Raw genomic sequence first — 24,258 nt, forward strand, 5'->3', positions numbered from 1 at the left:
CTCCACATTCGCTATACCCACCGCCGCCTTCCCCTATACATATACATACGTTCAATGTGTATTGTATTAATATATTGTGGTATAATATAGGGTGCCGCGGTTCTACCCCCGCGGACCTGACAACCCCGCAGACCGTTAACCCGCGACTCCGCCCACCGCCGCCGGTTGCCGTACAGGGATCCTATAGGCAGCTGTGTATAACATACTCTATACAGTGCGGACGTCCGTCCGTCCGTCCGTCCTCCGCCCCCTTTTTTTGGGGAAGGACCCGCCGCCGCCGCCCCTGCCACCACCACCACCACCGCCGCCGCCGCCACAGTAAAAGCGGCGTCGGCGGAACATCCGAAATGATATCTCAGTATGTCAGCAACAGGCGACCGACCTGTTGCGCGATCCCGGTAAGTAGTTTACCGCAAGAGCTGTTTTCGTACGTGTTTTTTAGCGAGTCGAGTTTTTTTTTTTCGTGTAAAAGAGCTATCAAGACAGAACATTCTACTAAAATTTCAGCGTCCGGGTTGTTCGTGACAGACGAGAGCGATCCACTTCAAGTTGTGTTTACTTTTGCCATTCAGGTAATGATTGTGTTTTATTAACATTTTTTTTTTTTTTTTTTTATCTATTTTCGCTCGAAAAATTGGCAACTCTCTCGTGTTCGTCTGAAATGACGTACGCCTTTTATAGATGCCAGTGTAATATGTATGTCAGTGCCGGAACCTGTAACAAAGCACTAACGCTAGCTAACCTAAATTTTAAGAACGTTAGAACAATCCGAACGTTTTAGCAACCCCTTCACGACTAATATATATTTTACTTTCTACGTCTATTAATTAATGTGCCCTTTATTTATATTTTAACGTGTTCGGCGTAGGCGATTTTCGCATGCCCTCTAAACACTGTGCATATTTGTATTAGGCTTCTTTAAAATCATAGTTTATCGGTTCGCGGTGGTGTAGTAAAAGCAAAATCGGGTAATGTCGTATTCGTTTTTTCGGTATTTAGGTGTTGAAAAAAGGCACACATTAGTACCCTAATAAAATATTTAAACTTTCCAAAAACGCGTTAGAAAAAAATCATCCTCTCTCGTGGGCTTGTGCTTCGCGCCAAACGGTGGCCGCGGGTTGTTGACATGACACGTGAGCAGTCGTCCAATTAAAATTTAACGCTCGGCGCTCTGCGTTTGGATTTCCATTTGACACGGTGGATTATTAATTTATTTTTTAGGAATAATTGAATTCTGTTTTCTGCGAATCCACTGCGGGCGGCTAGAACTGTATATATTTCACCTAGCTGGTCGTTCCGATATAATAATTGCCTTTGGCAACTGGCGAGTGGTGCATAATATGAAAACGGTCGTTTTCCTAGTACAATAATAATAATGATGATGAAACCAAATCTAAAATCTAGGATTAGCGCAGTCATATTTTTTGTTGCCGTTTAATTGGTATTTGGCAAAGGTTTTAGATTATGCTGCGGCGGCGACCACGCAACTCAAATGATTTCCGGTAAAATAAAAAATTATTCGAATCGGTCTTGTGGTACACAACACACCGGAAAGAGAAATCCGCTGTTAGAAGGCAGTTAAAAAACGGCATTTTTAATAAAACAAATTAGTTTCCAACAATATATGAATAATATTTTTGTTTATCTTTTGAAGTAGCCCGAATCAGGTTAACCCTGGATGATGACGCGGCTTAGTGTAACACTTATTCCTAATTTAAAAAAAAATCAATAACTTATCATGAGCAATTTTAAAACACCTTAAAAATTGACATATTTTTCTTTTAAAAATAAGGCGTGCCACGACCATTTGTGGGTTGAAATTTGATCTATTTTTGTTTTTGGGAACAATTTCCGAGAACTTTACTAATATCCGGAAAAATCTGTAGTTCTCTTTATGGTCAAAATAACATTTAAAAAATACTTTCACGTTATTTTGTTTGTTTTTTTATTATTATTTTACACTAAACTGTTTGGGGTGTACATTTATACTATAGTTTATAGCAGCTGTTATAACACTGAATTTATTTATATTGCTGTATCGATGGTCGATTATATTTAATTAAAAATTAGGACGTCGCTTACCGCAACTGACGGTTTTAACGGCAATGATTAGATATAACTTAATTCAACTTGACTTTCAATTATCGATTGCAAGACGTGGACGTGGGTGGAGGTCGTTACTCGTTTTATTTCGGTTTGGCGCGAAAATATTGCACGTTTCGGTGCGATCAAATCAAATCGAGTGGAAATTATTTGGCCTCTCTCTCTACCGACGACGACGACGACAATAATAATAATAACGGACCGTTTACGGTGTTTGCATATAAAACGTAATTCTTAATCCAATTTCGTTTTGGGTCGTTCCGAGATCAAACAGCCGCACACGCGGGCTGTAGCCGATTGTTGTGTGTGCCCATGCGATAGCAGCTGTTTTGCGGGGGACCCTCTTTGTTGGCTTGTCGAGAGAGCAACAGCCGAAGAAGAAGACGAAAACGACGAAGAAATGCGCTCAAAAAAAAAAAAATGTATATATAAATAAACGGTGGTAGCACGTGCCGTCCCTGATGTACTTAGTGTTTTTTTTTTTTTTGAAAATAAGATTTTGTTGCAAATAACGGTCCGTCGGATTTGTACCCGACAATGGAATAATGCGATCGATCAACCCCTCGTTGCTCTGCCTACGAATATCGCGTTAAGGTTTACAAATAATATCGGTTATTATATTGCTTATTCTAATATACGCGCTCGAGGAACCGGACCAGTACTTACCGGCCAACGGTATTTTAAACGTTAAAAATATTATCTTCATAATCATCTACAAAGGATTAGTTTTTCGCAGGACGACCGTATTTATAGTATGTGTGTATGAAGTGTCAACTAAATTTTAATATCCTGAATGGGTTGTTTGTAATTTGAGTACAGTGTAAAGTTCTTCTTTTGTTTTGTTTTAACTTTAAAGCTACGTTAATCTTACCGACCGATGCAGACCTCTGGATCTTGCCCGACACCACCGTCAACCTAACTGTCCAATAACCGGGGGTGGGGGAGGGGGCGATTTTTGTATTCTACGTTGGTGTAAGACATTAGGTAAAAAAATGTAGATAGGTACTATTATTATTGGTGCCGCGTCTGACCCGCATGACGGACAAATACAATACAGGAAACAATAAGCAAATGATCTGACGGCAGCTGCGGCCTGAGGAGTATAACTGACCGCGTACGTGTACACACTTTTTGGGCGGTCAAAGCAATTTGGAAAAGTCATAGATACAATAATTTATGTTCTCAGCGTTTTCCACGATAATATCGCGTTTTACATTTTTTTTCCCAAAAAACAAGTTTAAAAAAATTAAAAAATGCTGGGTTTTTAAAAAAAAAAAAATTGTTTAAAAACCGCCACCGGTTGCGCTACGCCTTCGGTACACGTGTATTGTACGTACAACGTCGTCGCGGCAAACAATATGTGTATGTATGTGTGTAAACAAAATATAATAATAATCACTGCCGGAGAGGGGTTTCATATTTGTAACGGTCGTTGGACATTTTTCAACCGCGTCATCGTCGTCGTCGCCGCCGCCTTGTCTTGTTGTGCCCGTCGAACTTCTTGTGTCTCTCTCTCCGACACAGCCCCCACGACGTTATCGATACCGTCGTGTATAATAATAATAATAATAATAATTATTACTATTATCATTGTTGTATACTGTCCGCCGTTGACCAGTACACACACATACACCGAACGAGAGAGAGACGTCCCGCGGCGAAGCGTTTACCAGTTTACAACTCGCGGAAAACCGTCGATAAAGGCGCCGATTAGGTATTATAGCGCCGCCGCCGCCGCCGCCATCCGATCCCACCGCGTCCGTTTGCCGTACATTATCGGAAACGAATAAATCACATAATAATACAATACCTGGACAATATATTACCCGTACAGTTACTATATTATATTTTTACAACGTGTGCGCTCCCCCGTATCGGACGGAAATCTTGTTAAACACGATCCGCCGGTGTGTACAATATAGTAACGAGGCGATGCGAGGGTGGCGGCGGTGGTTGCCCGCTCTCTTGTGATGTACCCTTGTGTTGGTATTATTATTCTACCGATGATATTATACTATAGAGGTGTGTGTGTGTGTGTGTATGCACAATGGGAGAGAGACAGTCGAGAAATTCCGGACGGGCACGTGCTATCACGTTCCGGGCTTCTGCCCCCTCGTCACGGCAAAACAAGCAACAGCAGCAGCAACAGGCCATAGATAAAGCGCGTGCCTCACGTGGGCGGCACGAGTCCCCGGCGGCGGCGGCGGTGGCTGTCTTACATATATAGTGTATAAGGAGGATATTATATTGTACGACGCGATATGCGTGTCGTTTTATTATCAATTTTTTTCTTATGTATTTCTATGCTTGCGCTTCAGTCATCACCCTCAACCTCGGCCACCTCCGCCACCTGTAATGAGAAAAGCGCCTTATACGTGGTGTCCCGGAGTCCGGGAGACGTGAGTCAATGTAAAAAAAAAAAAAAAATATATATCATTTTTATTTTTTCCTACACTCATAATAGGTGGATGATAACAATAAATAATCGATTCGGTAACGACGGTTTTTTGTGTTGTACCTATATTATAATGGTAATAATAATAATAATAATAATAAAGTGTATAGAGAAAACGGACGCGTGCGATCACGGGTCGACGTCGCGGACCCGTAAAAAAGATTAGTAGTGAAAAAAAAATGAAAATAATAATATACAAGTCCAACGCGTTTTCCCGGACCGTCCGCACCGTGTAATGCGCGCGCCTACTACAATATGATATTCTATTATTGGTTTTCGTTGTCTAGGCCAAACCCGCAGAGTTGTGTCACCCAAGAGTTGCCCCACGTTCGGTGGCAAAATCGTCAGACAAAAAAAAAAATGATTTCGGATTTCCCAGTAGTAACTACCAACTGACTAATCTTACAAAATATATCACCGCAGTGCGCTGCAAAAAAACGCTAATAGCGCCGCGACCCGCCTACGCTTTATTTTGTCATTCGACTCGGGTTCAGAGTTCACGCCACCACATGATCGTTATCGAGAACATGTTAACATTATTGTTATGACTGTCCACGGTTTTCGGTTATTTCGTGTGTAATAATAAACATTGTTTGACCGTTGAAGACGCGATAACGTTGCCGACCGTTTTCAGTGTTTTCCCGTCGGTCCGCAATAATAAAATATATATTTTGGATACCGTATAAAAAACATTATTAGCAATGAAAACCAATTTAAAATTTTATTGAGACCCAGAGAGACGGTAAATCGAAAAAAAAATACATCCACTTGGGTCCTGCGACAAGCAACGGTCAATATAATAGCGGGCTGTGTTTAAAAATATGAGTTGCTGTTGTATTGAGACGGAAAGACAAAGAATACTAGAACAAAGAACGATAGAAACAAATCTAGTCAAGAGGACGTTGTTACACTCATCAAGGATATATTATAATACAGTAGTATTATAATGAATAGTCGTTTTAAAAAAAAAAATGCGATTTCAAATGTTAAATATTAGGTTTATCGAAAAAAGGATGTTGACATTTGTCGTCGTTTTATTCGTTAAGTATAGGCAGAATCTTGTATAAAACGCGTTCCGCGTTTTGGGCAATTAACGATTAACGGTTTTTTTTTTTTTTTGGCTACGCTTGAGCCCCCCCCTCCGAAAGCCGCCGAGCGGCTTGCCGTCGCGAGGGATTTCCCTTATTTGTAGATTTTATCGAGGGGGGGACGGGTACGCGGGGGACGTTTATGTCCCTAAGCCCCCAGAGACACGGCGACCGAAGACGTCTCCGGCCGCGGCCGTTCGTGCGCCGTCGGCGGCGGCGGCGGCGACCCATGTGTGCAGTGTGTGCGCGCGTTGACCGTCACGGGTGCCGCGGCGGCGGACGTCACGAGTAGCGCGCCAGGTATAGGTCGGCGACGTGATCGGGGGTCCCCCGGCGGCCGGTTTCTGGCTGCCAGTGGCTGTCCGGACGTTGGTCGTGTGTCGTCTTGCCGAGTGTGTGTACGCACGTCCCGAACATCGACCCATCACGTGTCTTGACGATCGCGAGTTTTTCCGCTACAACAACAACAGCAATAATAAAAATATTAATAGATTTTGTTTTCAATAAAAATATTTCATCCATAAGAATTTGTGGTATTTTTTTTTTAAGTGCGCGTTACCGTTTATTATTATCGAAAAAATTGATTTTTTTTTTTTTTGCTCTCAATATAACAACATGAACGAACCGAACCGTCTACTCGGCGTCGGCCGACCGTCTGGGAAATGGCGAATTTTCCACGTTGCCGGCAAACGATTGTACTGATTGATACCTACTGTTATTATTAATATCAATTTTTTTTTTTTTAATACCGCCGACCGGTGTGCGCGAAGCGCAGTGAAGCCATCATCGTTTTGTCGACAGGTCAGAATTAATTTTTATTTATACATATACAAAATAAACAACCACGTTGTAGTCTCGTATCGCTCGATTCAACGTTGCAATATATTAGTGTAATAATTGTAATCCAAACCACGGGGAAACGTTTAAAAAACCGATAGCGTTTGGCCGACTTGTCCTGCACATAATAACGCACGTCCGTATCTCATAATTATTATTATTATTACTTATAGAATCCCAGTGTGCGCTCGTGTGTTAAGTCTCGCGTGGTGGCGATAAATCAACCGAGAGTGGCAAGCCGGCCATTACGAATGGATTTGGTGTATTGTTTGATTTTTAACCAACCCGTTTGCGGACTATAGGAATACATTTTGGTCGTCTCGGAATCTAAAATTCGGTATTGCGCTCGAAAGAATGCGACCGTATTATTATTGTTGTTATCATTATACTTGTTAAGTGTCGTTTAAATGACGTTTTAATTGCGCCGCACGCGCAGGTAAACCCGACCGAGTGAAATATTTTTTTTTTTTTTAAATATATAACAATAATATTATTATTATCATTATCGCGGTTATACGATGCATCACCACCAGACAACACATCCGGTTGCGACGACGAACGTTGGCTACGTCAGCAGGGAATTTTTTTTTTGTTATTGTAAAAAAAAATCAACAGAAAATAATAATTAAAAAACTCCCGCGTACCGCCGACCGAATTTCGCAAACCGACGAAATAGTATACTATTCCGGATATCGTTGTGCGTTTCAACAAGTGTTAAAAAAAAAAAAATTGTATACTAATAATACAAATTGTATGATAATTTCAAACAATGGAAGCCGTCCCGTTGTCGTCAATGAATTTCGATCCGTCCGCCCAGTCGTCGGTTTTTTTTTTTTTTAATTTTATTTTCACTACTCGATAATCGCACGAGCGGTCTGGGAATAAATTATTCGGCCTGGTTTAATTTAACTTTTGTTTTGGGGATTCGTAGTAAAAATGCGCCTAATCAACATTACACAACTATTCTAATTTACAACGAGACAAACATTTTCGAAAATAACGTGAAAACTCCAAAATATTGCCCAGAAAAGCCCCAAAAAACGGTTATGATTTTCGTTGAAAACTTTAAAACAACGTCTACCAAACGACCCTTGGAATTTGCGTAGTCGACGTCAGCCCGTATGTAATTTGGCAAAGAAAAATATATAATGTATTAGATTTTGTAGACAAATATTATTATTTTTTTAAATACACTAAAGTCCTAACGAAATTGGCCGGCATCGTAGTTAATATACTCATACAACATATTATGATATTATTATGGATAATATGTTTGTGAATCGCGTGAAACGGGGTAGGCGGTAGACCATTGTAGGGTTCAAATGTCAAATGTTTGTGTTTTTCAAGGATAAAACAAATGAATAATACCGACGGCACCCTCGAGGATGTACCGCTGACCTTTGTACAGATTTTGTGGGTGAATTAATTAAAAAAAATAAGACTAAAACAAAAAGCAACGTCCGGCCATTGTCGTTGTCGACAAAACGGCGCATAATTATCGGTTATTATGCTAGGTATATCGGTCGTCGGTGGACTATTATAATATTTTGTTTTTTAAAAGTCCGATTAACGAGCTGGGTAATCAATTTGCGACGACAAAGCCCCGTGCGATCGACTCCTTTAATAGTTGATATCGTTTCGGTATATTATTATTATAATAATAAAATTAATGTTATGCTATTATAATATTTGCGATAACGTTCAACAAGTGCATACCAATAGGGGACAGAGCGCGTGCGGACGTTTATAAATTAAATATGTAATATATAAATAAGTGCATTCGAAACAATAAAAGGTTTCGTCATCGCCAATTTAATACTAATAGTAATAGTAACAACAACGTATCAACGCGTGGCGTACCTGTTGTACTATTTATGATGGTCCTTTAAAAAAAAAAAAAAAAAATGTTAATTTTATATGTTTGTTTATTTGTTTATGTTTCAAACGTACATATCACAATTGAATTGGGCGCGCGTGCTTTAAGTACAATAATAATAATAAATATATATAAATAATTACTGTCCTTATGTTGTTGTTTTCAATTGTCCGTATAAAGCAAAAACAACAATACGTTCTTATGTTTTAGGTATTTGATAATGTAGGTCATTTTTCAAAGAAAAATAATCTAAAAACAAAAGAGTAAAACATTAAACACATAACTAAACGCTAGTTATATAAAGAAATAGGTAATTATAAAATAACAGGGAAAACATTATTTTAGATCAGAGTAAGTTTAGAAAAATAACGATTTAAATCGAGCCAATCCAAGTCAAAACATTCTTGTTCACACCGACATTGGTCTCGTTAACTTCAAATTACACTATTCACACGTATTTCACAACACTTAATTGAAATTTGGCGCCACTGCAAGTGTAACAGTAGCCTATTATACTTTTGAGCTTGCTCATCGCGCATTGCTTGCGCTTTTCTACAAAGAAATGGGCCGTATCAACGGTTCGGACGAATCTTTGGGACGGTGTACCACCCGTTGACAACCGTTATAATTATCAAATTTTTTTTTTAGCGATACACCATTTTCGGGTTTTTTTTTTTTTTACACTTTGTCGTTTTGAGAGCATCCGAGGAAGTGTGGGCAGTGCGGTGTGACGGTATTCAGAGGCCTATATATTATTATAACCGTGTGTTGCCCAAACCAGTCCTATAGCCGACACGGGCAAGAGGTTGTCACGGTCCGTTGCGGGGAGAGCGGCGGCCGCGTGTCGCGCCAGTCCGGTGGGTCGGCGTTCGCACGAGCCTTCCGACCAATAGCGAGGCGAGTTCCGGTCGTTTCTTTTTCGTTTCAGCACGTGATCGGAGCCGGTCCAGGGGGGATGTGACCCGAAAAGAATAGAGCGCGAGAACCCGTCGGGGGAAGAAGGAACACAAGAGACTTTTGTGCACGAACACTACTCTGGTGTTGCTCAACTTGGCTGTTGCGAAATCTCTCTCTCTCGTGGCCCCTCTCGAGCAGCAGCAGCAGCAGCACAGGACAACCGCCTATATAGCTCGTGCTCCCGACCGACGGCCGATGATCCACGTCCGTTGCCGTGCGCGTACCGTTACAGGAGATTAACGTATCTGTATTTATTCGTATTTTGTCACCTGTACCAGGCGACCATTACTCGTCCGGAGTACAACCACTGCCTCGGCAGCCTCGACCGCGCGTTCATCAATCTATGCGGGGTCCGTCACACGATATTATTACAGCGGTATAAAATAAAACGTTACACCACCACGTATCGGCCAATCGTTATTGCTCTGGAAAATCATAATAATTATACAAACGCGCCGACGGGGGCGTACGTTTATAGTGGTAGTACTGCATAATATAGGAGTTGTTGTACATATTATTATACACCGTCGGTAATGTAGCCCACGCGTCGTCCGTTTTAGGAGGACGCATGCGACCCACGTCCCCACAGTCTCCCACTTGCCACCCACTTGCCACCCACGTGTTAATAAAAAAAAAATAACGCGCCAATATCGCTCGTCGCCCCTCCGCAAGCGTTAATCTCAAGGAGAAACGGGCGAAACGCTTATCGTAAAAGTACAAGTTCGACTGTACTCCGCGCGTAATAGTTTTCAGCAACAGAACAACAACAACAACCACGCCAACATCAAATCTTCTTATCGGGCGCACGTGCAACGAAGTTCGGACGCGTCGTAAACTCGGTCAAGTCCCTTTTGGTCGTACGCAATACTATAACCACCCGCCGCGGTGTAGTTCTGCTCTGCGGTTATTTTTCTTTTTTTTTTTGCCGCTAAAATCCGCGCTTTTATTATGGTTTTCTAAAGGTCCTAGAGAGACATAATAAATTATTGTTATACTCTCAAACTTTAGTAGACACACACACACGGTCGTCCCCGTGCGGTTTATACTTGCCCGAGCACTCTAATACAATTACATTGCCGTCGAGTGTGTATATTACACTCGCACACACGTACACCCACGTTGGGGTAGGTGGCACGCGTCGGCACTAGCATGTACATAATACTTAATATATATATATATACATAAACGCGCGTTCGTTCGAAGCGCACTTGACCTGTTGAGCGCAATGCGCGCTCTCGACGACCCCTCGAAGACGGGCGGCCTCGCGCGCCACCCAGCAACAGGTAGTAGACGCCGTGTTACGACGAGCGTAACGTAACGTACAGCGTCCCGCTCGCGTAGTAGTGTACGCTGGCCGTATCGGTTTATCGATTACCCGACCGGCACGTGACACCACACGCCAAAGTCAAGGACACGCACTACGCTATCCTCGCGCGCCGCTCGGCCGTTTACCTACCCCTGTCCCACGCACCCTCGCACAACAAAGATGGTCGGGGCGGGCGCACTCGTCGGCGTCGCGGCCGTGGCGGGTTCTCAGTGAATTTCCGGCGTCCGACAGTGACCGACCGCGGCCGCAGCATCCGATCATTTGTTGATCACTGTGTGACTCTGTGTCTTGTCCGACATATTGGCTTGAAATTTAGTGAGTACAACTTTTACCTGTATAAACCGACCTTGGTGCATGTGCGCGCTCGGCGGATCTTCGATGAATACTTTAAGTAAAAGTTCTTCCAAATTCTTCAAAACTCCTTAAGACAAATATATATATATGTATACAATTTACTTATCTGTTATTTCTACAAGCAACTTTGTAAACAGTACTCCAATTTCACCGATATGAGGTTTTCCTCAGTGTTGAGTCGGGCCATTATGCTAATTCTAATTTATTGTGTACTTATTTTCAAAATGTTATTCTCTGATAGCTAATACATTTATTATTATTCATAATTTTAATATATGTATATCGACAGTCAAACTGGCATAATGTTTCGGACTGAAAGGATTTTAAACGTTAACTTATTAAAAGCGAGACGTTAAGAAAACTATACAGTTGACCAATACCGAATTATTTAATCATTGTAAAATAGCGCCGTGTCGATTTCTGGACTGAAAAATAAATAAATTACAAAAATCTTCCGTCGTTCTAATAATCACACGGTCGGCTTGTACACGGAAACCGGTCATCGGTGTCGTTAACGAGCCGCTCCCATATGTAAGATATTATACTTGCTCACCGATCTGTTGTTGGAAAAAAAAAAAGAACAAACGACCCGCACTCCTCTAAGCCGATTTATTATATTTTCTAATATCGAATACCGAAAAGGGAGTTTTCGGCTTAATCAAAATAATATAACAATAATAATATATAAGAATCGTCGTTTACCGGTTGACGGCGACGGCGATGGTATCATCGGTGTGATCGACTGCGTTGGGCATAGATCTGCCCCGGGACGGTATCCGATTTCCTCGTTTAAAAAAGCGGTCGTGGTATTATGTTAAAAAAATGTTTTTCGTATAAGAAACGAGTCGATATCGCGCGCGCTCGTTCGTCGTGTGCATTAAACAAAATAATTATAATGATGCTGCCCATTGTTATCGGCCATGTAAAACAACGGCAACGTTAAGCTGTTACCGTCGAACCGTAGAAATCTCATTTTCCCCGTGGTCGAAGACGAACCGCACCTGTTTCTTGCGCGCACAGTTATCGCAAGGGCGCATCTCGGTAGGTTTTCCGACTCTTGGCGGTTTTTTACCATTATTAATTGCACATCACCCTCCCGTAGTCGTCAAATCCCGGTCAGACCGGACATGTTAAAAAAAAAAATACTTCTTTAATGTCATTTTTAAGACATTCCGTGCGGCGTGGTTAGGATGGATTAACTTGGGCTGTTCACGCACAACACCTTGCCGACATAATTGGTGTTTGTAATTATTACATATTATTTTTATTGATTTGCGCCGTTTGATTTTTCGCAGACGATCCAATTTGCGGTGAATGAACGTTGTTCCAATTAGCTGCACGAATGACTATGGCTGAGGTGGAAATGGAGCCGCCGACAGACAGGGCGAGCCGGTCGACGACGATGGTAACCAATGCGCCGTCGTCGATGTACAAGACCAACAACAACCATCCGTTGGCGACCAACAACAATAACAACAACAACAACAACAATACCCGCCCCGTGGTGGTGAAACACAAAAAAAGAAAACGGCTGAACCAAGTGTTGGACCGGTTGACGGTGCAGGCGACGTCTCCGACCAACAACAACAACAACAGCATCAACAACAACAAAGAAGATCTGATCAAAAGAGAATACGACAGCGACGAATCGCTGCGGCGGGCCAAAGAGTACGAGGAACCGTTCAGTCCGGGCTCGTCGTCTAACCGATCGCCCCGAAGCTCCAACACCGACTCTCCTTTCAGTCCGAACAGGACGAAAGACGTCGACGAAACGCCCGTGCCCGCGGTGCTGCCCGTACCCTTCCTCCCGCCGCCTCCGTTGCACCACTACCTAAAGTACCCAAAATGCAACTGCCTGTACTGCAGCAACCCCTCACCGACGGGAGACGCCGGTCAGACCGTGCCTCCCGTCACGCCGATGTCGCCGGCGTCCCTACTTGCCGGGTCTATGTACACTTTCGAGCACTATCTGCACACCAAGTACCTGCCCGACATATTCCGTCGGCGGAGCCATTCCGATTCCGATGTTCCTATGTGGTTCGAAGCGACCAAAGCTGAACAGTGCGCCGAACACGAGACGACGTCGACGTCGACCGCCAACGCTACCACCACCCCGGCCGCCTCGACGACGGCCACCGGCAAGACGGGCGGCAAGCGACCGTTTTCGGTGCCGCACCCGCTCGACAATCCGCGGAAGAAAACCACCAGATCGCCGCCTGCGCTTCCACCCCAGGATTCGCCGCTTGACCTGTCCATGAAAAACCTAAGTCCTCCACCGCCGCCCATTGTTCCTGAACCCGTCGTATCCGTGGGTTACTACCGCCCCGGCAGCACCGGTTATTCGGTGCCCGTTGTCAAGGGCGACGTGGCGTCTTGCACCACCAAGGCGTCGGTGGCCGTCCGGTACAACCTGGAGGTGTCGCCCGTCGTCGAGGAGATGCCCGTCGGCTCGGACGTGGCGTACGTGTGTCCGGTGTGCGGTCAGATGTTCAGCTTGCATGACAGGCTGGCCAAACACATGGCGTCCCGGCACAAAGATAAGACAGCGGCGGCGGCCGCCGCTGCCGAAAACGGCGGTGACGGGTCTGCCGGCACCACCAAAGCGTACCCGTGTGAGGTGTGCAACCGGTCGTTCGCGCGCAGCGACATGCTCACCAGGCACATGCGGCTGCACACGGGCGTCAAACCGTACACTTGCAGGGTGTGCGGCCAAGTGTTCTCGCGGTCCGATCACCTAAGCACCCACCAGCGAACGCACACTGGCGAGAAACCCTACAAGTGTCCACAGTGTCCGTACGCCGCTTGCCGCCGCGATATGATCACCCGACACATGCGCACACACTCACGGTACGAGATGGTGTCGTCTTCGGACACCGCCGCCGGTGGTTTCTCACTTGGCGACTCGCCCGTCCCGTCGCCGTTGTCCTACACCAAACCCTTGTCGCCCACCGACAAGTATTCTCCGCCACTGGAAGTGCTGTGCAAGTCTGAACCACACGAATAACCGTCGTGTCTCAAAGCAGCTTCTCAACCAAAGATTGTATAATTTATTTATTTTTCGCTACATATAAATCATATTTAAGTATGTATAACACGATATATATTTATATATATAATAATAATAATAATGTTTTTATAAAAAAAAAAGAATTAAATAATGTCTCAGATGAAAATGAGCTGCGAGCTCGACGACAATCTCTCTCTAATTTTCTATCTCAAATCTCTTTATATTAACCGATTTTAAATTAAACAGGGTGTGTGATAAACAATGTGCCATCCTATCTCTACATGACGATGTTATGTAATATTGTAATATTTTTTCTATTATATATAAATACCGCGTTGGTTTTCTTTTAAAAACAACACTATTTTACGGTTTCTAATATTATGCATGGCGTTATTTTTTTATTATCAAAGATATATATATCTATTATAAAATCGATATAATTATAATACATGTATTTATGTATGTATGTGCGTTTCGACTGGTTTGCTCAAATTCAAAATAAAATCTAAACTAGTCGACGAAAAAAAAAATTGTTTGCATGAAACTTATGTCGTCTTGTCCCGTCGTTTGTCTATAGTAATAAATAATAATAATTTAATAATAATAGTAATAACATTATTATTCTGTACGCTTTTCACAATAGTTAATTTCACCGCCTTATGTCTGTGTCGTTCTCTCCTCTGCCTAGGACCAGCAAACGCTCTCTCTATCTCTCTACATGTCTTTCTTTTTTTTTTTATACTTTTTTAATTACAGCGTGCATACACACATACATATATATTTATAAACTATATACACATACATATCTTAATAGTGTAAAACGAGATGTATAGGTAAGCACAACAAAAAACTTCTTTTTTTTATACGGTTGTTATTCATTTGCTATTGTAATAACACAAATAAAAACCGAAGGCGATATTTTTTTAATAATAATTATGTTTTTTTTTTCTTAATAAAAAATGTTGAAATTTAAACGAATGTAGAAGTAATTGAAATGTGATAAAAAAAAAAATACCGTTTTGACATTGTTATACGAATATATGTATATTATATATTAAACAGGGACGTTAATGTTTTTGTTTTTTATAAATACCAATATACATTATAATATATATTGTAGTTAACGTTAGGGCCTATCGAATAGTTGTCAACGGATCGAGAAGAAAACCTTAATATACCATACACTACTATGTATAATATAAATACTATTAATTAATTATTTTTATCCGCACCCTAATGTGTTTTCCTCGAACAAAAAAAAATGATGTATTACCTATTAAAAATAATGTTTTTCTTGAGGCACTGTAATTTTATTTGTGTATTATTATTATTGTTATTATATACAATATAATAGTATGTACTACTTGTAATTATTAATTAAGTGGACGCGTTGAACTTAAAAAATGTAATCGCTTTGCTCAAAAAAACCCACGTCAAAGGTGAGAACTAAAAAAATAGTTGAATAAATAAAATGTAAATGTTTAAATAATTTGTTGTTTATTTTATTTTTTTAATATTAACTTTTTTGCATATATTTTGTAACATAAAAAATATTCAACATGATAACGTCGATGATGACCGTGTATTTGCTATATATTTGTTTACTTGAGATTTACTCGATAAAAAGATTTAAATAAAAGGAAATCTATTATCTAAATATATATCTTTATAATAAAAATAACATCCATTGCGTTATTATTTGTACTCATCGTCCATATTATATTATCTATATTGCAAAACCCCAGAGACCCATGTACCCGGTAAAATGTATTATCATTACATTAATAAAAATACATTTGCTCTGAACGGTGTTTGTCGGTGGCAGGTGATGTAAAAAAAAAACTAATTTGGCGGATCAATTAAGATAAAGGAAAAAAAAAACAATAACAACAATATTACTATCATCATTATAATAATAATGTATATACACGTTTACAGCGTTTGCGTGTGCAATGTATGTATATAAATAATATACATAGATAATATAGAATAATGCTGAATTATGTATATATGTATAAATAATTATTATCATCCGCAGCAGCCGCCGCTTCCATTTACTATATATTAATATAATATTTTTATATCGGTTTCCGGTCTGTTCGATCGATTCACGCGATTTTATGGTAAAGAAAAATATGTCTGTTTACTATATATCTATAATATTAATGCACATATGATGTTGATATGTGTGTGTGCTGTTGAAGAAAAAAAAATGTAATATAATATTATGATAATGTCGATTAATAATCGATAGGACTGCTTGTTCAGGCCTGGTGCAACCGACGTGTGCACATTTGATGTTTTATCGACCTACTCGGGCCAAAAAAAAAAAAAAAATTAACATTATAATATTATTATATCTAATAGGATGGGTTATTTTTTTTGTGTATTATTACTGTTTTTATAGCCTCGTAGGCACTTAATTATTGGAATAATATTATTTGCCGTCATCGGCGTGCGCACGCCGATTACAAAATGTATATTAACGTTAATTACTATCTCGTGTAAAAATCTGTTTTTTCACAGCCCGTTTGTGTGCGAGAGAGACGTCGTGTTTGAGAACGAGACCACCTCGGTATATTAGATATTCTACCGGTGCGGCAGCCGGAGGCCAAAACGGAAGGAGCCGGCTCCTATAGATTGAGTTTAACGACGATGACGTGATGGAAAACCGACGGTGTACAGATTAAAATATATAACAACCGCCGGTAAAGGATATATCATATAATGATAAGTGGGGTTAATTTTGAAAACTCAGAAATAGAGACAAGCCCTAAAGAAAAAAATACATTGTAAAATATGCAATTTTTCCGTTTTATTTAATTGTTCGATTAAATCAAAAATAACACTAGGTTAATTTGCCCGAATCCGTTTGATCCTTACCAATAGTATTCGTATTTCGTACCTATCTGTCTGTCGGTAACGTTTTGTTTATGAGTTTCTCCTTTGTACAATACTACTATGGTTTTATACAGCGTGCGTATGGACCGTCGCTCATCCGGCGTTGCGGTAGATTGTACTTGTGGTGTCTAATTTTAATTATTCAAAATATATTGCAAACACTGCGTTTTTTTTTTTTTTTTTGATCTCGCGGCGACTGTCGGCGTGACTCATCGTCAATCGGTTGCAGTCGTACCACGTGCGCTCAGATAACGCGACAAGTAAATACAATGATACTATACCAGACGGCTTTTGGTATGAGTCAGTCGACCGGCGACGCTATTTCGGAATCGGACCGGAGAGGCTGCATACAAAATGTTTTGTGTGACAAAAAAAAAAAAAAAACTCAATCGGAGGCATTGCTTAAAACCCAAGTGCTGTGGTGGCGGTCGCTAGTGGTAGAAAACGATTTTTTTTAAATTTTTTATTCAAACACAAATCACGTTTTGTTCGAATTCGAGGAAAAAACACTTATTAAAACTAGCGACAACTCCGGGTCGCTCGGCCGCGGTATTATCGACACCGCCGTCGCCCTTTAAGTATACATATGCATAAATATCCGATATACGTTGTGTATATAAAAAAAAAAAAAATTCTCCTTATCTATTATAATATTACTTGTGTGTATATAATATAATGTATGTACATACTGGTTTTTTTTTCTCCGTTTGCATATAGAGGTACGCCGTGGCCCGTTGTAATTTATAAGCGTGAATTATAATAATATACTATATGCGTGTGTGTAAACGTTAAGAACGTTGCCCTTTGGTGAAAAAAAATAAAAATAAATCAATCTTCAAACATAGTGTCTTCGCGGAGGCTACCAAATATCGCGTTGTAAAACTAATTTTACAATAGTAAATAAAATAGCGAGAACACGGTTTTTCTTTCTTTTTACAATCTGCGCCCATCCTGACCATAGGTGTCCAGTGTCCTATTTGCATACACACATCGCAGTAGACGTGATGAGTTGTCACGGTCAGAGTGATAGGAACTAGGAGCATCACGCGCCTTTCCCATAGAACCGACGGTCATTGTGAGTGTATAAGTACAGTCGTCGGTCAACCCTTTTGATCACTACCGGCGTTTATCATGCACGACACGACGGCTTCTGTCATCCGCTAACTTTAGTTGTCTGACGTCGACACAGAACACTGTAAAATGTGAATTCCCAAGGGCGGAAGAGGGTGAGGCGCATGTAACAAGTACAGCATGTTTTTGACCAAGTTAAAGTGGTCTGATACGAAAGGAACGCGAAAAGTGAGTACAAGCCCGTTGGCGCAAACGGGGAAGGAAGACTTGCAGGAAGTATAGATAAGGAAGTTATTCGCGATGGACTATTAGCGGTTCGATCACTGTTTTTGCCTCTTATCACAAAGGCGGCCTTATCTGCGCTGTATACACGATAAGGACGAACCTTGGATGTTAGGAGCGTGTGAGTGAAATTATGAAAAACAATATGCACATTGTGATGTTTCACGTTGTCCTCGCCATTTGGGGTCATGTTAAAAAAAAAATATAAAACTAAAAAGATTGACGGCCGACGTTGACAGACAGGTTGAAGCGCGGGACGGAGACGGTACAGCGTATCGACCTTTCTAATTATTTTAGATAAGGAAAAAAAAAACAAAGATACAATATCTTTGTTTTTTTTTCAATGGGTTAATAAAGCCAATTTTGTTCATACATTAAATCAATACACCATTTATTTTTTATATTATACAAAATATGTGTGTGCGTCTTATAATTTCAATATCAACGCATTTACTGATAACTCGATTTTTTAACAGTATTTCTAAACAAGATTTCTAAAAAAAAAAAATGTATATCGTATTGTGATAACTAGACGGATAGCGATGAACGCGTATAAATTATTTTTATAGTGTTTTCGCGTGGCATGTACAACTTCAGGTAGGTCATGCAAACAGCAGATAAATGCAGCAGTGTCATTTCCGAATAAGACGCTTGTAAATTATATATTTATATACCATAACGTCACGTCCTACGCTGATTGAATTCATATATATATATATATTAATTGAATAATATTATCATCTGCATAAACTGCATATTATTTTAATGAAAGCAAATAAAAAAAATAAAAACTACAAGTATATGAAACAAACTATTTGACGACATGCTCATATATACATATATATATACATATTTTTTTCACCGTTTGTCGAGTACTGAATATTATACTATTTTACAATGTCTTAAGCCAACGTGTACGGTACGCTAATTTGCATGTAAACATTTTCACTTTACTATAGTTGATCTACGATAAAAAAAAAAATGTGTATTTGTATTTAACGAGGTTATTACAAGCACCTAATATGTTATACAAGAGGAATACGTGTAAATTAAAATACTATCGTATGTATATATTATTCATGTATTTCGTGCGTTAATTGTTATGATGTTTGACAAGATAACACAGTCAAATAATTAAAAACACATAGTGCATACAATGTTACGGCGTTGTTTATCGTTATTTTTTTTCCTAATGCACCAGATTGCCAGGCGATTGTATCCGAATCTAAACTGCAGTTTCCTAACTAATAGTTTTATCATTAGTTCAGCCATAAATGTGATAAGTGTAACTTACTAATATTTAAGATATAAGAAGTACGTATTTTATATTCGGCTTTGATTGTTCACCAATAAAACATGGAAAACGATTGACGTGCCGGCCAAAACGTTAATCAAATATTGCACGACGAGGTCGAATGACAATGATGGACGGCGATTATTTTGCTAGAAGCGAACCTAACTCGAAACCGTGAAACCGGTGACTATATCAGTTTTGTTTGCTGTAAAAACCTGCCGTTCGCGCCACGTCGTACAACGGTCGAACGGCGGTGTGCACAATAGTGTCACAGCGGAGTGCGATCCACCTGGTAAAAAGAAAAACCTCACACATAATACTGGTTCCGTCTAATTGGCCACTTTAATCAATATAGACGGACAGAGGTATAAATCGTCGTTACCGCGGAGAAATTGCACATGTGCGCGAAACCGCGGTTAACCTAAATGAAACGTATTAAGTCTCGAACGGCCAAGTCGGTGATATAAAACACCGAAGTGACCATAACTCATACGGTGGGTATAGGCCAAGTAGACAATCATTACGGCGTCCATTCATTTAACGAAGCGACGCGCCGGTTTGGTATTTAGCCACGGAGTTTCCATACTATTATATTGTATTGGCCGGACACCTGTAGAACGTATCCATGGACTTTCATTGTTGTTCTACAGCTGTTTCATTCGTCGAACTTAGTCAATCAAACCTTTTTTAACCAAAACTCCTGGATCTTCATACAGTCAAACCAACCGAATTCTAGCAACAACTTAATTTGATTCGATCGAAAACATTTATGCTGATAATAATCTAATTACACTTTAAAAGTTAAGGACAATTAAAAGACTATGTGAAAACAATAAATTAAGCTAGAACCCGAGAGAGGGTTACAAATAAAAAATAAAACAATTTAGATTGCTTCAGTTGATCGGAGAATAGGATAACACATTTATTATAAGAGAGAAGTAACGCCGTTTTAAAAATAATTGAAACTGCGCTCGGTTTCTTAATGAGGTAAATGACCGGACAATGAGACGTTCTAAGTTTCCGGTTAGGTTAGGTTTTGGGTGCATAGGTTAGTAAAATAGTGCTGGTAATCCGTAATAGACAAAATATGTACAAGAATTAAACAAGATTGACTGTGGCCAATTTATCAAGACAACAAACGATCAATGAAATCTGATGATGAGCCATGACAGTTGATTTTGTTATACAACCGAGGTTTTTGCGTTCAGTACTGATTTTTCAAGCTACACTGCTATTAAACCAAGCAAAACGAAGATATGAAAAAGACATATGGTGGAATTATCACGCTATTTTTCATTTGCAACCGATGAATGACTGATTAATGTAATAATAAACCCGTGTAGGTACAGTTGTCAGTTAAATATGTTCATGTATGTTTCACTAGTGCTTCAGCGGTGTCACCTTTAATAATATATATTATAAATCATTATGCAGAGAGTATCGTTTGATAACTGCTAGAAGTGTTAGTATAGATATTACTCTGCCGGTATTATCCGCGTAATGTATTTTTGTGTTATTAATGAAACACTGCTCGGTTCCTACGTTGAACCTGTTTTACCGTATATTTATTTACATTTTGAAAATATATTAACTCCATACGCACGTCGCGTACTTAAGCGCTACAATTAAATGTAAAATAATCATTAATAGACGGTGATTTTTATAATATTAAAATGTACACGGGTCGTCGATACATATCAAATAAAATATCGTATAATTTTTACTCATTGAGAGCGTTTACATTCAACATGTAATAGTTAAAAAAACCTACTGGTCGATTCACAAAAACCAGGCGCGGGTCTAGGACGTGTGTTGACTACACCATCCAGGGGAGGGTTGGGGGGCCTGACATTTTTTCCTGACATATTCGAAAAATAAAGATTTGAAAAATGACCATTGGCCGTGTTGTTGTACTATCGCGCACGAATATTATATTGAAGAGACCGGGCTGATCTAAAGTGCACCGTGTATAATATAATACTCGACCGAAAATATGTAAACTATAAAACGCACAAGATCAAGAAATACGTTATCCAGATAAACCGATCTATACGAGTGCTTACTCGCGTTCTCCGCTGTACATATGAATCACTATATACTATTCTATACATACATACATACACAATATACACAGTGTCATTGCGTTCGAAGCGGTTTTTTATAGTATAATTATGTGGAATTTTTTTGGAAACAACGACGTTTAATTTGATAAATACAATAAGATACGAACCGGAATCATATCTATACGGTGTGTATACATTCAGAGTAATCGGAATTCCAAAATAAACCAGATGTTTTAAAAAGATAGTCCAGTGTATGTGTGTGTGTGTGTGTGTGTGTGAACGGTTCTTTTTTCCATGGTATTAAGTATTTAATACTTTTCCGATTGTTCACAAAGCTGTATAGAATTATTATTAAAACGGTCTAATAGCTTTTGAAATCGGATAAATGTCAAGAAACCGAACGGGAAATTAACGGACAAGTTATAATAGAAAACTGCAAGAGGTGCCGAACGGTGTTTTATTAAAAGTAGTTTTATTAAATTGTAAAGAATTCATCGGGTAGGACATATTTTGAAGAGAGGAAAGAACGAAATCCTAAGAGCAGTATATTAAAATGGACAGAATATTAGAAAGAGTATAATTCAAGATAGAAAACGTAGAGGCGGCTTAAACTAAACAACCATAAAAAGAACACATAAGTAGTAGACTTTTAGGTGAATCCTGTGGTCCTGCATTTGTTCCATGTTGTTGGCAAAAATAAAAAATGAGTTCCTTGATTTCGACTGCGATTTGACTAGTTTTTTTTTTGTTTAATTATTTTCTTGTCACGCTATATTGGTCTACTTCTACCGGTGTTGTTAAATTTTGAATTTTCCTTCGTTTAACTATGAATGGTAGACGGAAAAATAACCGAAATTGCTGTTATTAAAAACCCCCCCAAAAACAACTTACAATATTCGGCCCATGTGGATACCTACCTATTATATTATTATTCTAAGAAACACTGGCATTCGTCTATAATTTCTCTTTCTATAAAATAGCATTTTCGTCATGTTCGCCTTTGAACCGTATACAACACAATATACCTACACGTACACTGTATATGTATCCGCTGCAGACGGTCATTAGGACGTAATCGTACAAGTGCAGTGTCGGTTATTATTGATATTATTGTTGTACCATAAAGACGCGTATAGACAACCGAAAACATGCTGACCTAAGTAGGTTTTGTCACTCTTCAGTCTTTCTCTCAATAGGGCAATACCAAGTAAAAACCTAACGTTATTATTTTTCCGTTGAGATGGGTCAGATTTTTAAAGAATAATACACACATAGGACTGTAATCAGTTCACTCCACGCACCATAGTGACCATCGTTGCTTTAAGTGTTTTATACAAACCGTTCCGTTTAAAACATTAAAAATATTATTTGTAAGTACTTCAAAACTTCAGTCGACACGAAAAAACTCCTATAAAATGTCTATATGTACTTAAGTATTATTGACTCTATACTACTTAGGGTTATGACTTATGATCCAAATAAAAGACGAAATGTTGCTGTTCAGTTTAGTTTTGAGTTAAAACTATATTTATCTGTATTATAATTAATTATAATTTATACTCAAATGTACGTTAACAACAATAATTTTTTTAAACAAAAACCAAAACATAAGTTTCATCAACTGATAAAACTTTATAAAACTGATTTGTGAGGCCACATTCGGTTTTGCTAAACAAACTTAAAAATATATTTTTGCTAATGTAATGTATTTTTCCATACGTATGTATTAATAAAACCGGCCGAGTTTATGCTCTACAATTTAACGATCGTGCTTAAGATCAAATTTTAAAAAGATTGTATACTACGAAATTAAAAAAATCCTAATAGTTCCCGGATATCGTACAAGTTTTAATTATGGCAATAATGATAGTAATAATATATAATGATTAATGGTAATATGCAGTAGGAGGCCCCGAGCACTACCGTTTTTGTTGCTTCGAAAATCTGTGTCGCGTGCTCCGGTGAAAAATAGGTAAGCCACCAATTTTGATTGTTAAGTATTTAAGTAATTTTATTACTTAATACCGTACCGTGCGCGGTATTGCCCGTGATTACCCTACATGCCTTTGGGGGCATAAGTATATCTAATACACTTGTATTACAATTTTTTTCTAAGACATGCGCTACGCCGTCGGGTGAAATGGCCTATTAAGGGAGAAGCGGAGTGATCCGAGTATCCGTGATGGTCGTAATAACGGTGGATACCGCAGACTTTATTATTATAATAAATATATTATTTTATACACCGAAGCTGTGCTGTGTGAGTTAAAGGCCGGCGGTGGCGTATAATATAATGGAAGATCAGATGTGCCGAGCGTGGGCACACGTCCGTCCGGATTGACTTGGTTTTTATTTGAAAAAAAAAAAAAAAATAATAATAATAATAATAATAGTATCGACGGTGCGTGCCCGCGACACTTAACATCAACCCAACAGACAACTCACACAGGTCACAAACACACACACACACATAACGCGAGTATATAATAAGTATATATTATTATGTACACACACACACACATACACCGGCGGCCAAGTGATCGCGTGACGTTTCCATTTTAGTTATTTTCCACACACACACACACACACAATATTATAAATCATGTCCGTGAGGTTCGTCTAGAGAAACACTACCGGTGCGGG

The 24,258-nt window shown here is 39.5% G+C and overlaps 1 protein-coding gene across 4 annotated transcripts; it reads left to right on the forward strand.

The window, feature by feature from the left end:
• The first annotated feature begins 377 nt into the window (after nt 1-377).
• On the forward strand, nt 378-14,454 carry LOC126834291 (zinc finger protein 768-like). 4 transcript variants are annotated; one of them, XM_050566098.1, is made up of 2 exons: nt 378-572; nt 12,293-14,454. In XM_050566098.1, exon 2 carries the CDS (start codon nt 12,340-12,342, stop codon nt 13,999-14,001), a length of 1,662 nt encoding a protein of 553 aa, XP_050422055.1. In that variant the 5' UTR covers nt 378-572; nt 12,293-12,339; the 3' UTR covers nt 14,002-14,454. The 4 variants fall into 4 exon arrangements, with proteins under 4 accessions (XP_050422055.1, XP_050422054.1, XP_050422056.1 ...); XM_050566097.1 differs by lacking the exon at nt 378-572 and adding an exon at nt 5,914-6,447; XM_050566099.1 differs by lacking the exon at nt 378-572 and adding an exon at nt 9,206-10,958.
• The last annotated feature ends 9,804 nt before the right edge of the window (nt 14,455-24,258 follow it).

Source organism: Adelges cooleyi, unplaced genomic scaffold (genome assembly GCF_023614345.1).
Source record: "Adelges cooleyi isolate 19-005CV unplaced genomic scaffold, UGA_ACOO_1.1 ACOO_flye_CR_arks_rails_tigmint_CR_PRNA_21, whole genome shotgun sequence".
Lineage (NCBI taxonomy): Eukaryota > Metazoa > Arthropoda > Insecta > Hemiptera > Adelgidae > Adelges > Adelges cooleyi.